Source organism: Pelodiscus sinensis, chromosome 17 (genome assembly GCF_052426305.1).
Source record: "Pelodiscus sinensis isolate ZL-2025 chromosome 17, ASM5242630v1, whole genome shotgun sequence".
Classification (NCBI taxonomy): domain Eukaryota; kingdom Metazoa; phylum Chordata; order Testudines; family Trionychidae; genus Pelodiscus; species Pelodiscus sinensis.
Genome location: NC_143068.1, coordinates 29,169,053 through 29,183,516, shown reverse-complemented (window position 1 = coordinate 29,183,516; position 14,464 = coordinate 29,169,053). Strand labels below are relative to the sequence as shown.

The 14,464-nt window shown below is 46.5% G+C and overlaps 1 protein-coding gene across 2 annotated transcripts in view; it reads left to right on the top strand.

The window, feature by feature from the left end:
* The window catches only part of NKAIN4 (sodium/potassium transporting ATPase interacting 4), a 112,666-nt gene extending 99,185 nt beyond the window's left edge, over nucleotides 1-13,481 (top strand). For both annotated transcript variants that reach the window (XM_089769726.1, XM_075901054.2), the window contains 3 exons: nucleotides 386-446; nucleotides 5,106-5,190; nucleotides 13,127-13,481. In XM_089769726.1, coding sequence (XP_089625852.1) covers nucleotides 386-446; nucleotides 5,106-5,190; nucleotides 13,127-13,136 — 156 coding nt within the window. In that variant the 3' untranslated portion in view covers nucleotides 13,137-13,481. The remainder of the gene's footprint in view (nucleotides 1-385; nucleotides 447-5,105; nucleotides 5,191-13,126) is intronic.
* The last annotated feature ends 983 nt before the right edge of the window (nucleotides 13,482-14,464 follow it).

The following is a 14,464-nucleotide window of genomic DNA, read 5'->3' as shown; positions in this document are numbered from 1 at the left end:
AGGGATCACATGAGGATCGCCTATTGTGTTCCCTCCCTCTGGGGCATCTGGTATTGGCTCCTCTCGGCAGACAGGACGCTGGGCTAGATGGACGTTTGATCTGACCCTGTATAGCCTCTCTTATGTTCAGACGGCTCCAGACAGTTTGGGGGAAGAGAGAAATGGCAGTGGGCAGAACCGCCTCTTATCCCTCTCCCCTGCCAAGCAGAGCTGGCCCAGAATGCAACACACACAGGCTTTAATGGCTGCAACCCAGGGACCCCCTCTTAACCCAGGACTCTGGGCTACAGCCCCTAAAGCCCTTTGCACAATCCAGCCCTGCCAGTGAGGGCTGTTGAAGTCTGGCTGTAAGCGTGCCGAATGATTTCTTCTCTTTGTTTTCCAGCTGGTGGGCTTCGTCTATGCCTGTTACGTTGTGAGTGTCTTTACAGAAGAAGAGGACAGCTGTAAGTATTCATCAGCAGATTCCTTGGCAACGGTTTTTGTGAAAAATTCTCTCTCAAAAATGTTGTCCCATGAGCTAGTGCCATAGGCCGTCAGTCAGTGAATGAGGGAGAGAAAGGTCAGGAGAAGAGAGGAAACGTTTTCTTATCCATCTCACCACAAAAACGGCATCACTGCAACACCTTTCTGACAAGGCCAGATTTACAGTGAGATCCTCTCCTCTTGAACCCCCACAATCTTCTTCTCTCGCTCTGTTAGCACAGTGGTTTGGCTTTGTTCACTGTTCACACTGGAGACAGAAACAGTGGAGTGGATTCCCCTGTTACACTGCTATTGATCAGCAATAATGCCATGGATAGCGGTAGAGTATCAACAGCATAAAGTCAGTGTACATGAATGGAGAATCAAGTTCAGGAAGGTTGTGCCCTGTGTACATTGCGATATAATCTCAGGACAAAGTAGAAGGGAAGAGTACTTACAAATAACCGAAATGAGCATTTAATTTGCAAAGCAGAGGTGGCCCTGCACTTGGATTATAGAAAAGACAATTCTCTTGGTGCATGATTATCAGTTCTCTTAGGTATTTAGGGTTCCATTTTACAGTGCCAAAAGAAAAAAAAAAAAAAAAAAAAAAAGGCAGAAAGCCAACCAAAAGCCATTCTGATTATAAGGTCAGCTGGGTTTATCCACCTGCCTACATGTAGCCTTTTCCTGCATTTCTTTGCACTTCCAAAACGCCTCTTGAACCACATTGTTTTAGGCACATAAAGACGGGGTTAATTGATTCTGAATAGCCACATGGGATGTTCTCTTTAGAAGCATGTTTCTTTGGGTTGAATTTAAGAGACAGATCATCAGCTTATGTGAGTCAGCATCATTGTGTTCAAGTCAATGAACCTACACCAATTTACTTCAGCTGGGGATTGGACCCAAGGCTTTATATAACCAGTATTACTTCTTTGAGGTGTCTAGTCCTTCAAATTAGTGTAAAAAGCTTGATCCTTTAAAAACTGGCCACCAGAGATGGTTGCTGAAAAATGATGAATTTGAATTAGATTTTAGAAGGTAAGGCCACATCTTCACTTCCCAGATAATTGATGTTGCAGCGGTCGATCTTTTGGCATTCTATTTAGCAGGTCTAGTAAAGACTCAGTAAATCAAATGCTGAGGGTGCCCCTGTCAACACCAGAACTCCTACTCCTTGTGAGGAGTAAGGGAAGTTGATGGGAACATTTCTCCCATCAACCTCCCACTGTGAGGACAGTGCTGAAGCTCAGCTTAAGGTCCATTTACTCTAGCTATATTTGTTACGTAGCTAGAATTGCGTTTAAGCCAAACTTTGGCTGCAGTGTGGACCGGCCTAAGTGAGAAAGTTTATTTCAAATGGGGCTAATGAGATATACAACAAGTCTAGTTTACCCTCTCTATTTCTCTCTTGCTTCCTGTGTGGCTGTACTGACCACAGAGGCTTTACTGATTACTTGCTAGACTAGCCGTAACAAAGGCATGTATTATAAGTAATGAAAAACAAGGTTTGCTCCCTCTTTGTCCCTCTCTCATCAAGAATCTCATCTGTATGTTTTACCCTATGGGTTTTACAGTTGATGTTACTTTAAATACTATTTTTAAAAACATCACCAGAACTTGTTTAAATACAATGGTTTTATCATCAGAAGCCATTACCAGTAGAATGAATTACTGAGACACATACTGCTGTGAATTTCAGAATTTTAAAAATTCTGCTCCATCTCATTTTCTCAGGTTCAGAGTTGAAATGCCAGCTTGAATAATTAACAATGACACACCATCAATATTTCACAGTCTCAGCAGTCGGTCCTTCCAGTGACCTGAACTAATTTGAGCTGTGTTTTAATTTTCTCTTCCATTTGTGGGTTCTTTTAAATGTACCTTTGATATGCGGCATGAAGTAATTAGAAGTGCTAAGACCCATTAATCAGGAGACCAATGCTAACGTGATTTTCATGAGGAAGCACAGAAATGGGACCCACTAACACTGGATTGTTGGCAAGATGTTTTAGATGTGCTCACGCACCGTAATATATGGATGGTAACACCAGTGAACCATGGTCAGGGTTTAATGGAGAGATTAGGATTTAGGGTGCCTTCGTTGTTAGATGCCCAGTTTGGGAACATTTATTTTCAAGGAGCAGGTGATAGGGATAGTCAGAAAAACAGGCCTCTTTAACATCCCTGGAGTAGGACACCCAAAACCAAAAGCAACCTAAACCACCAGTCACTTCCAAAAAATCAGCCAATTATCTGGGAACATTTTTAAAAGCACCTAAATCATCTTTTTCAAAAGTGACTTAGGGTGTGTCTAGACTACATCCCTTTGTCACCAGAGGGATGTAAATTAGACATACTGACATTTAAATCCCCACTTCATTTGCAATCTCCCACGCTTCATTTGAATAAAAGTGGCCACCGCGTTTTCCGAGTCAGCAGTTTGTCGGCAAAAAGTGGCTGTCAAGACGGGGATCGAGTGACAAAGAAAGCCTTTGTCGGCCGATCCTGTAAACCTTGTTTTACAAGGTATAAGGTAGAGGCTAAATTTTTAAAGGTATTTTGAAATCAGTGGGAGTTAGGAATCTAAGTTTCTTTAAAATCTGTCCCTAGGATCCTAAGCTTCATTGTGACAGGCCCATTGAGAGGAGGGACAAAGGGGAGAGTTGCCTAAGGGCCCCGACAATTCAAAGGGGCCCAGGGCTCCCAGCCACTGCTGCTGCTACCACAGGAGCAGTGCTGGCCGGAGCCCTAGACCCTTTAAATTGCCACCTCTGCATGCTCCATGTGACTCTAAGGCCCCTTCCGACTGAGACTCTGCCCCTTCTGGGAGCACGGTGCTGCCCCCCACACCTTGCCCAGGGACCCACAGAGGCTGTTGGGTCCCCTGCGTTGGGATTAAGGTCCTAATTTGCATACGTGCTTTTGAAAATTTTACTTATATTCTGCTCTTCCAAGTTACACAACAGCAGTTTCTTGCTGTTGGTCAGAACAAAGATTTGGATGGCTGCTGAGAATTCAATGTCTAAATACCTTGAAACATTTTTGCAATGTTTCTCGTGCTTCTCTTTCTATTTTAGGGTATGTGTTGACAAAATGTTTAATAAAATTACCAACACCCTTTAAAAATATGTGACTGACGTGTAAAAGAACAGTGCCACCTTTAGGAAAGAAATTGAATGGTTGTATGGTTAATGCAACTCTCTAGAGGTATATTTTTTATAAATGTTTGGAAGGGGTATAAACTTTCTTATGTTACGCATCAACCACATTTTGAACTGATGGCATTTAAGAAGAAACTTTCTTTATGGAGAAAATATTCTATAACTTCCTTTACTACTTAGTACTTCTAGTCACTGTAGGAGATCAGATATGTGGACTGGGTGAGCATATTTCTGATTCAGTCTGTCAGTCCCTATAATAATTTTCTTTAAGTTGAACACCTACAAGATGTTCTAGATAGAAATGTCAGAGTTAGATGCCCAAGAGAGTTAGATGCCCAAGCTCCGATTTAACTCCCATAGATTCCTTTGAAAATCCCAATCTTAATTTTAAAATATGTTGTTGGATCCATGTATCATAACACGATATCACAATTAACTTTAGAAGAACCCTGAGAGAATCTTCCAGTCAGATCATCTGGCAACTCCGATAATGGGCAACAGGGGAATGGTGCCATAAAAATACCCTTAACTAGTTACATTGACTCAGAGGGCTCCCTGCGTTAGTCTGGATCTGCAAAAACAATAAAGAGCCCAGTAGTGCCTGAGACACTAACAGATTTATTAGGGAAAGCTTATGCCCTTATAAATCTGTTAGTCTAAGGTGCCACAGGACTTCTCGCTTTTTTGTAGTTATGTTGTCATTATCTGAGCACTGGGGAAAGGTAGTATTTTAAATAAATACTTTTATGGATTTAAAAAAATCAAATTAAATCTGAAAACCACCAGGTCAGGGGGGATTGGAGAGGGTTTTAATAAACCAGTTGCTGCTGTCACCGTCTTGTTGTCTTACAAGCAAGCAAACCGTCCTTGGTAGACAACCTTCAGAAGTACTGCTTGCTACCCGCTTCCCTGCAGACATCCACTCCCTTACCGTCGCTCAGAGTCTTTCAGCAGCTGGAGTTCACACACTGAACGGTTTCTCCAGGGCCAGCCCACAACATTTTGGCACCTGAGGTGGGGAGCTCAAATGACGCGCCCATGCCTCCTTTTCTCCTGCCTGCCAGTTATGTCTCTTGTGCCCTCCTTCCTCCAGCACCGCACTCCACCATCTCTATGCATCTAGAGCAGAGAGATTACATATGCATCAGCAGCAGACAATTTTCTACACTCTGGGTCCTAGTGGCGCCCCCCCCCCCCAATCTGGCACCTGAGGTGGCCGCCTCAATTCGCCTCATGGTATGGCCAGCCCTGAGTTTCTCCAAGAGGTCTAGGTTGGGTGATCTGTATAGGCAGGGTTTTCCAGTCTGTGTTGGGCACTTATTTACATCCATGGGACCTAACGCAGGGCTGTGGATAATCATCTTTCTGTTCTTCGCACCATTTTATGTTAAGACATGCCATGCACCCGCTTTCCTGTCGCCATCCCTGCCATATTTATTTATTTATTATTATTTGGGTTTTGATTTCTTTCAGTTGATTTCATTGGTGGATTTGATCCATTTCCTCTCTACCATGTCAATGAAAAACCCACCAACCTTTTGTGCAAGCAGACGTACCTGTAAGTATTGGCCCCCGGGCTAAGAAACCTGTGGTACCTCTCAGCTCGGTGGCCCAAGGCTGCTCCCTTTACTCTCTAATAGGTGGACTTCTCCAGCAGGGTTCTCTTGTCAGGGTTTGATGCTTCACAGAGGTGGGTTCCTGGGAGGGGTGAAGTCAATTCATTTCAGCCTCAGGGCATGGTTGGGCTCCAGATGTGGATGCTAATGCTGCCGTCCTTAGTGTCTAACATGGCGTCCTTACGGCCTCTCATTATGGAGTAAGTTCTAGTCCCTCGTGCTAAGCTTCAGCCAGAGAGCTTTGTGCAATGTAAACATAAGCCTGCAGGGGAAGGAGGGCACAGAATCCTCCCCTCCACTCACGTGGCAGCAACGTAGGGAGCTATTAAAGCTACATCTCAGCTCCATGCTCAGCCAGTCATAGCATAGAGTTTGAGTCTATTCCAGCGGTGTGGTTCTACTCCAGGCCTTTGCCAACCCTCCTCTGCTCTCCCATGGAGTGAACAGCCTGGGACGCAAAGGCTGGAATGTTCTCCTCTTCACTTCTCAGCCACCCCATGCAGAGGAAAGTTGGCTTTTTCGCCACACTGTGGGTGTTTTCTGGTTTAGGTTTGACCCAATCATTTTGCTGGAATCAGAGCCATCCCGCGGAGGATGCTGGGCCCAGGAGGTAGACATTGAGGGTGTGTCTAGACTACATGGCCCCGTCAACAGAGCCATGTGACGTAGTTCACCCCACATAGTCAATGAAGTGAGGATTTAAATGACTTAAATAATCTCCGCTTCATTAAAATAAAAATGGCCACCACGCTGTGCCAACAATCAGTCTAGACGTGGCGCAGTCGACAAAGGAAGCCTTTGTCGACCGCTCCTGTAAACCTCGTTTTACGAGGCATAAGGGAGTGGTCAACAAAGGCTTCCCTTATCGACCAATCCATGTCTGGACTGCCATGTTGTGCTGGATCAGCTGATTGTCGGCACAGCGTGGGGGCCATTTTTATTTTAATGAAGTGGGGATTATTTAAATTTAAATCCCCGCTTCATTGACTATGTGGGGTAAACTACTTTACATAGCTCTGTCGACGGAGCCATGTAGTCTAGACACATCCTGAGTTTCTAATCTGCCAGAGGCTCTTCCCAGGCCTTGCCCTCACTCCAACCCTTTCCACCAAGGCCCCACTTCTTCCCACCCCTGCTCAACCTCTTCCCACCCACTTCTGCCCCCTCCCCCAAGTACGCTGTGCCCTCGCTCCTTTTTCTTCTCTCCCCAGCACCTCCTGACACTGCAAAACATCTGATCTGTGATAAATAGGAGATGCTGAGAGGGAGTGGGAGTTGCTGATAGGTGGGGCCCACTGTCAGGCAGGAGGTGCTGAGGGGAAGGGGGCAGGTCTGGTAGGGAGGCCTCCAGTGGATGCGCCAGCCCTTGAACACAGGACTCTCTAAAGCACAGAGCCATGGGCAGTTGCCCCGCTTCCCCATATCCAAGGGGCAGCGCTGGCTGGAATTCGGTTTCCCATAGAAACAGTGGGTTACAGCCCTTGTAGGAGGGTGCAGGCAAAAGACAGTCACTTCACAACCGTCCCCCTCGCACTCCTAACAAGGCTCCATCTTTAAATTCTGACAACCCTCCTTTTGTTACTCATTGCACAAGAGCTATCGTGTGGCCCGCGTGAGAGCTGCTGCGTAGTTAGATACTTTAAGTGTAAGGCCCGTAAGATCTGTGCTTAGCAGCAAGAGGCATTGAATTCCTGTTACTCTCTTCACAAAACCCGCAGAAGAGCACCACAACGTGCAGGACCTCTGATGAGAGAATGATTTTAAAGTCTAATGCTACAGCTGAGTTCTTCCAAAAAACGTCAGGTGGGGGAGGGAGAGGTGGTGCGGGAAGGGGAAACTGACCTTACACTAGATCTGGACAGATGGCCTCAAAATGCCTACGCGGAGGCGCACACAGCTCACGGTCACTGCAGCACTAGCCAGAAGAACAGGGGAGTTTTGAAAAGAAGTCCAATTTCTCATACACTAAGGGGCTGACCGATCTTATTAGGAAGACTGGTGCGGGAGGATTACATATCGATTTTCCCCTCTCGCTTTGTCATGGTGGGATGGGATTTTCCTGTAGCTGTAGAAGCTGCAGGGTTCTTGGGCAGCTCCTTGATTTATGGGCCTGGTGCAGTGGAAAAAAACTGCACTTTTGCCCCCCCCCCACAAAAAAAAAAAGGAGAGAGATGAGGCTGCTTTTCTCTTAATAGTAGTTGTATGTTATGTGGATGGAAGACTCCACTTATCAATGTCAGCTTCTTTCACAAGCCAGAGCAGCCTGGAGAGTGTCAGGGTAAGTTTCGATCCCACACCCCACCAGTGCAGAAAGCCCCTGTTAAGCTCCACTGCTATGTCTACACTGGCGGCTTCTTGTGCAAGAACATGCCCACACTGTCGTGTACTTTTGCGCAAGAGCGCCCATGGCAGGGTCTACACTCCCTTGCGCAAGAAAGCTCTGATGGCATGTGGCGGGCCCCTCTTGCCCGTCCCCTTTAAGCCTAAGGCCCCCCGGCCTGAGGCCACAACCCAGTTTATAGCTGGCCCTTTAAGCAAGGGCAAGGCCCTCCAGCCTGAGTCCACAATGCAGTCTGCAGGGTAGTCACGGGGATACAACCCCAGGTAGGGGGACCCAAGCCCACCCTACTCCACCGGGTCCCGGCCCAGGGCCCTGTGAGCGACTGGGTAGCGGGTCACTCCCTCGGCAGGGCAATCCAACTGAAATGTGTCAAGGTTCGCAGGGTGGCTCCCGCTCCTGCCCTGGGCCACTTCCTACCTGGGTCCCCGGGGCTTCTTCCCCTGTACTTGCCCGGCTTGCGGCAGCCTCTGGGCTGGCATCTCCTCGGCAGACAGTCCCCGGGTCGCACCAGCTCGCCTCCGCGTCCCCTCCGGCCTCTCCTGGAGGCCTTCACCACCACTGTGCAGGAGCCTCCTTCTTAGCCCCTTTGCCTCCAGCTGTCTTCCCTAACTGAGGCCTTCCCCTGGCTTTTATAGTAGAGCTACAGCCTGGGCATGCCCGGTAGGGCTGCGGGGGAGGGGCCTCTGTAGCTAGGTAACCCTGGCTGGGCCTTGCTAGTTCAGGGCGGGGCTGCCTTGCCCCATCACATGGCCATTTTAGCCATAGGGCTTTCTTCCACAAGAAACCCCTGCCGCGTGTCCCCACTGCCCTCTTGTGCAAGAGAGTTTACACTTGTTAGAAAAGAGCGTAGCTCTTGTGCAAGAATCCCTCTCTTGCCACGCTTTACTGTAAATCTTGCGCAAGAGCGGGCGGGCAGTGTGGATGCTCTGCAGAAGAACAGCAGTTCAAACCAGTGTAGACATAGCCCTAGAGTAATACAGTCACCATTCAATCTTCGGTCCATGATCCTCATGCTAACTGTACACAAGGGTACTTTGCTGTTTCATTGGGGAGGGGGAGGGGTGCAGTGAGCGGCCAAGCACTGGGCAGACGGCACCCATATATTTCACAGTAGCCACCACATTGCACTAACTTTTGCTCGCTACCATTTTGGGCTCTTACCCTTCTGCCACGCACACCTAGCAGGAGTGGGTGGGGGAGAAGCAGCAAAGGAGAAAAAAAATCTGTATAATGATGCCAGAGCATCCTGTGGACTGGGAGCAATGGGATGCAAAGCCTCACTATTGCATTCTTCTCCAGGGGCAGCCATATCTTTCTAATGATTCTGTAATAATTGAGTAGGTTCTTAGTCGCTGTTCAGGTCTCTCATAACTTGCATTGAATGGGGCGCATCAGAAAATGCTTCTGCCTCCTCCACAGTTCGGCTACATCTACACTGCAGGCTTCCTGCGCAAGAACCATTTTGCGCAAGAGTTCTTGTGCAAAAGGTCTTCCACAAGAGCGTGTCCACACTGCCACGTGCTTTTGCACAAGAGATGTGCTTTTGCGAAACAGTTCTTGCGCAAGAAACCTGCAGTGTAGACATAGCCTAGTTGTTTAATTCTCTGTTTCAAAACCCCACTGTCAAACTGCATTATTGCTTAATAAGGCAATTTTAAATATGTTTTGTTAGCCTCTTTGCCACACATACCCATCAACAAGTCTTTATAAATACATGCAGGTTTCAAGTCTTTCTATTTCAATCTGATTTAACACTAAGGATTATTGTGATGGGTGGCTTTTAAACTCCTGCTTCTGAATCCAAACTGAGTCAAGCGAGTGTGGGAAAAAAATATTGTAACGCTTTCCTGTGAAAGTCAGTTGCTCTTACTCAATGTAATTGCTGCTTGCCACTGAAAGGACTGAACTAATTGTTCGCCTGAATACTAATATTTTAAGGAATGTGGCTACCAGGCATGTTAGCAGGGTTTTCAGTGTATGAGCATTTGGGTCAAAATATTAAAGAGTGGGGTAACAAAGGAGTTATTGAAAACTAAAAGCAACTCTCTCCCCGGCCTGAGTCAGAGAGCGTTCCCAGCCTAATAAGATTTCACAAGTGAGGCTTAAAGGCTTAAAGTCTGCCCATGCCTCCTTGCAAGACTGTCTTCTTTGTGCCCACTGTGGAGAGGCTGCTCCACACCGGGCACTGTGGCCACTTCAAAGCACTATTCCGTAAGGTCGGTAACCTGAAACAATTCTTACCCCGTGGAACATGTGATGCTTCTTGTGATGAGGCTGATCAAGCTTCTCTGACAACTGCTAATATACACATAATACCATTATGGCTAGGTGACTCGTGGTAGCACTTGGAAGGCGCACTGCCCACACCCCACCCACAGGCCCACCAGCAGCAGCACTGGTGGCAGCTGGAGCACCAAGCCCTTTAAATCATCAGTGGAGTGTCACATGGTGCACTCCAGGTGGCTCTGAGGGCTGGCTGCCCAAGTCCCATCCCTTCCTCCCAAGGGCCAGCCCCTTCTGGGAGCATGGAGCTAGTCCCCCCCCCCCACACACACATCTTGTCCAGGGCCAAGCAATTCAGTCATGCCCTTTCCCCCACACCTTCTACCAAAATTTTAATTGCTAAATGGGGTGTCTCCACATGCTCTCTTCCTGCCCCTCTGTGTGGCCCTCCCTGCACCCCCTTCTCCCAGCTGCCACTAGTGGCCCCTGCCACTAAGAGCTCAAGAAGCTATGTGATCCTCCTAGATGTGGACCTCATTGTGACATATTGACATCACTTCAAACGTATTGGCTGCATCTTGATGGGCATGATTTTCCGGAAATGCTTCTAACGGAAAAGTTTTCCGTTAAAAGCATTTTCAGGACAGAGCATCTAGATTGGCACAGACGCTTTTCTGCAAAAAGTGCTTTTGCGGAAAAGCGTCCGTGCCAATCTAGACGCGCTTTTCCACAAAAAAGCCCCAATCGCCATTTTCGTGATCGGGGCTTTTTTGCGCAAAACAAATCTCAGCTGTTTACTCTGGCTCAAAGGGACTTTTGCCTGAACGGGAGCAGAATAGTATTTCCGCAAGAAGCACTGATTTCTTACAGTAGGAAGTCAGTGCTTTTGTAGAAATTCAAGCGGCCAGTGTAGACAGCTGGCAAGTTTTTCCGGAAAAGTGGCTGATTTTTCAGAAAAACTGGCCAGTCTAGACACAGCTGTTGTGTCAGAGCTAGTCCATTTTCCTTTGTTTGAGAGAGACCATCCTTAGCCTTCGAGTTTGGGAGATTTCCAAGTGGAACTGCTGCTGAGCCCCTAATCTTAGATCAAAATGATCTCAAAGTCATTTTACATCATTTTGGTGTCAGGAACTGCTCCCACTGTGGACTGGAACTGGGCCTGGGTTTCCACAAGAAGAGATTCACACACACTGGGAAACCCATCTACAAATCTGGTCTGAGTTTGCCTGGGTCCATGGCATGTTTCCACCTGCTTTTAGGTTTCAGTTCAGAGCACTCAGCCCAGGTTTATTAACTTTTTTTGTAGCGTAAGAAATTAAATACATTATTTTTCACTATTTGTCATCTGCTTTGTTACTAAAGGTTACCTTCTTCAAATCTAAACACAACCAAGCAATCCATACTGTGTGAAGTCTGGCTGTTAGGCAGCAGCTGGTTGCTTGGAGTGAGGCAGCTGGTCCTTTCACACGTGGAGGGACAGGAATACTTTGCCTCTCTCTGCCTCCCAGTGGGTAACCGCTCTTCTTAATGACAGCTTTTAGAGGTAGCCCCTTCAGCAAAACAATGAGGAGGCCAGAATCACCTTGAAGGCTAACAATTTTATTATGGCATAAGCTTCTGTGAATTGCAACTCACTTCATCAAAGCATGAAGTGAAAGAAAAAGAAACAGACTGTAGGGATACAGAGATGGGAGTGTTACATTAGAGCTAAATCAATCAGGATGGCTGTGGATAAGGTCAGAATACCTAAAGTGGAAAATTTCTACGGGAACTGGTAATTTTCTGCTTTAGATATTCTCACCTTCTTATCCACATCCACCATGATTGAATTAGCTCTAATGTAACACTCCCCTCTATCTCCCTACTATCTGAAATAAAAGACAGAACGATGTAGCACTTTAAAGACTGATTCTTTTTCTTTCACTTCATGCATCTGATGAAGTTGCAACTCATGAAAGCTTATACCGTAATAAAATCGTTAGTCTTTAAGCTGCTAGAGGACTTGTCCTTTTACTCTTAGTGCTTTCTAATCAATCCCATTGTGCTTCAGACAGTTCTCTAATATTGAGCATGGCCACGTGAATCCTGACACCCCAGGCAGCTGCCCGTATGCAGCATGTGAGGACTAAGTGATGAGAATAGAATCCATAAAATGTAGGTGGGCTCCCCGAGTTAAAACAGCCCCGTACTGAGTGACCGTAGTACCCGATCCAAACATAAGCCGTTCTGCCTTATCCCAGCTGCAGAAAAAAGGCAGCCAACTCATCACAACCTCAGAAGACCTTTTCGATTAGTGATAAAGTGAAAACACAGGTCCAGTTTCTAAAAACACTAGCGTTGCCAAGAGTATTTGGATCGGCCCCTTTGGTTCAGGCCCCTGTTTAAGTGCACATAAAATCTGGATTCAGTCAGGTAACATTCTGTCTAACTCTTAAAGGACTAACTTCCTTAACCATGCTGGGATCTAGGAGGAAGTGCAATTATGATCAGCTCTGGGCTAAAACATTTAAAAAAAAATCAAGTTAGGACCTTTTTTTTTTTTTTTAAAATCATTGTACCATATAGCTGCTGGTTGCTGCCTCTCCAGTGAGTTTTGCAGCAGAAGTTTCTTCAGGCTTAATTTTTGCATTTTCTGCCTCAGCTACGTGCATATTTTTTCCCTTGCCGTACCAGTGTAACTAACATTTCACAAACGCAATTCATGCCATTGAAAAATCAGGTGAGCTTTAGAGTCTAGCTCCAGAGGAAATAGTACTAGCATTTCATGTTCCCTCCTCTGAGCATGCAAAGTTCATGATTCCCTGTTCTGTTCATTCCTTCTGGGGTACCTGGCATTGACCACTGTCAGAAGACAGGATATTAGAGGGGATGGAATTTTGGTCTGAGCCAGTACGGCCATTTTTAGAGTCCCGTAGCCAAATTTCCAAAGGTATTTAGGCACCTGAAGATGCACAAAGGCATGGGGTGGGATTTTCAGACATGCTTAGGAAGCTAAAGCCCAATAGCAGGAATTAGGTGCTACCAGATTTTGAAAATCCCACTTGGAGCCTATTTGCCTCATTGGGTGTCTAAGTCTCTCAAACACTGGCCCCCTACTAGTAGAGATTGATTTTCAGAGCTTGCAAGTTCCATAGGGGGATCATTCAGTTTGCATTCAACTGGCCATGAACTGCTGCAGAACTCATCCATGTATAGGGTGCATCATGGGAGAACAAAAATTGTTTTGCTCATATTAGTTCAATACCATTTAAATGGATTTATGCAGACTATTTCACCTTTGCCTTTTAAGCTGATAGATTTCCCTTTCTCCCCAGGCCTGCATAAGTAAGGAAGAGCCACCTTACACCTAGCAATCAAAGGCGCTGCAAGAAAAGAAGCCGTCCTCAGCCTGGATCTGTGGCAGAGGAAACACCTTTTTTTTAAAAAAAAAAAAAATTTTTACACTATGAATGTACGTTGATGAATGGCCACTAGGTTTTTTTTCATTTTGTGAGTGTCCTGATGAACTGTTAGTCCCACGGCCTAGCCTTACTGACCCATGGATGGGACAGTCTTGTCTGAGATGAGCAAATCCACGGGGAGCCCTCGAGTATCTCTTGAGCATGGGAGCTGAACTGCTTTCCACGATGGAATAAAGCTATAAAGAATAAAGTCCTGCTGATCCCAGTGGTTCAGGTTTCAACAGTTTTGTAATTTACTACTTTTTTTAAAAAATGGACTAATAGCCGCCCCCACCCCCCCAAACAAACTCATCCTTCCCACCCTCCAGGAGACAGGCTCTTTGCATTTGCTGAGAATTGTTTATTAGTTTTAGAAGGGTCTGAGACTTTCCTCTTCCCTCTCCCGGATAACCTAAGGCTTTGGATGCATGAGGAGTGCACCCTGATCTCTGCTCTCGGGGGTATAGGCACGAGGGCACCTGTGCTGGTGAAAAGTCCTAACGTAGACACCCAACACCATGATTTGCTCCTGGTACAGTTGAACCCAGTTTCAAGGATGAAAGAGCCCCACCAGTGCAAAGTGTAATTTATAACAGCTGTGCATGCCATAAGCTTACATGGCTGCAGGCAGAGGTCCACGTCCTCATGCATTAGAGACCACTTGTGCCAGACCCCCACGCCAGTCAAATTTACTCCAGGAATGGCTTGAACCATAGTCCATGGGGGAATTTGTAGAGATGAATTTTATTTTAAGGGGTGGGGAGGAGGAAGTGGGGGATACTCATCACTGTAATTAAAGTGCATCATGGGCCACAACCATGGAAAATAAAATACAATAATCACCTACTGGAATGGGGGGCTTGGTTTGTTTTTCAAAGCAGCAGCCTCTGTGGAGGGATCCAGCCCGGAGAAGGAATCTGAAGGTGGCTCAAAGCCATCAGCAGCTACACCATCAGCACTGTAGCCCTCAACTTAGCTCCCTGTTACTGAACGAGTGCACTTACACTGCTTGCTATTTTAGGTCCATTCAGCCAGACTGACTGCTTCTTTTTCATACGACGAGGAAAGAGTTTTAGGAACCTTTAAACACCATGACATCAGAAGCCACATTTGGCATCAGGCAGAATGACTGGTTTCTGTTTCTCTCAAGCGCTGCTTGTTAATGGCTTGATGAGATGAGCTAGGGTCGTCTCTTGTCCCCTCCCATCGCTC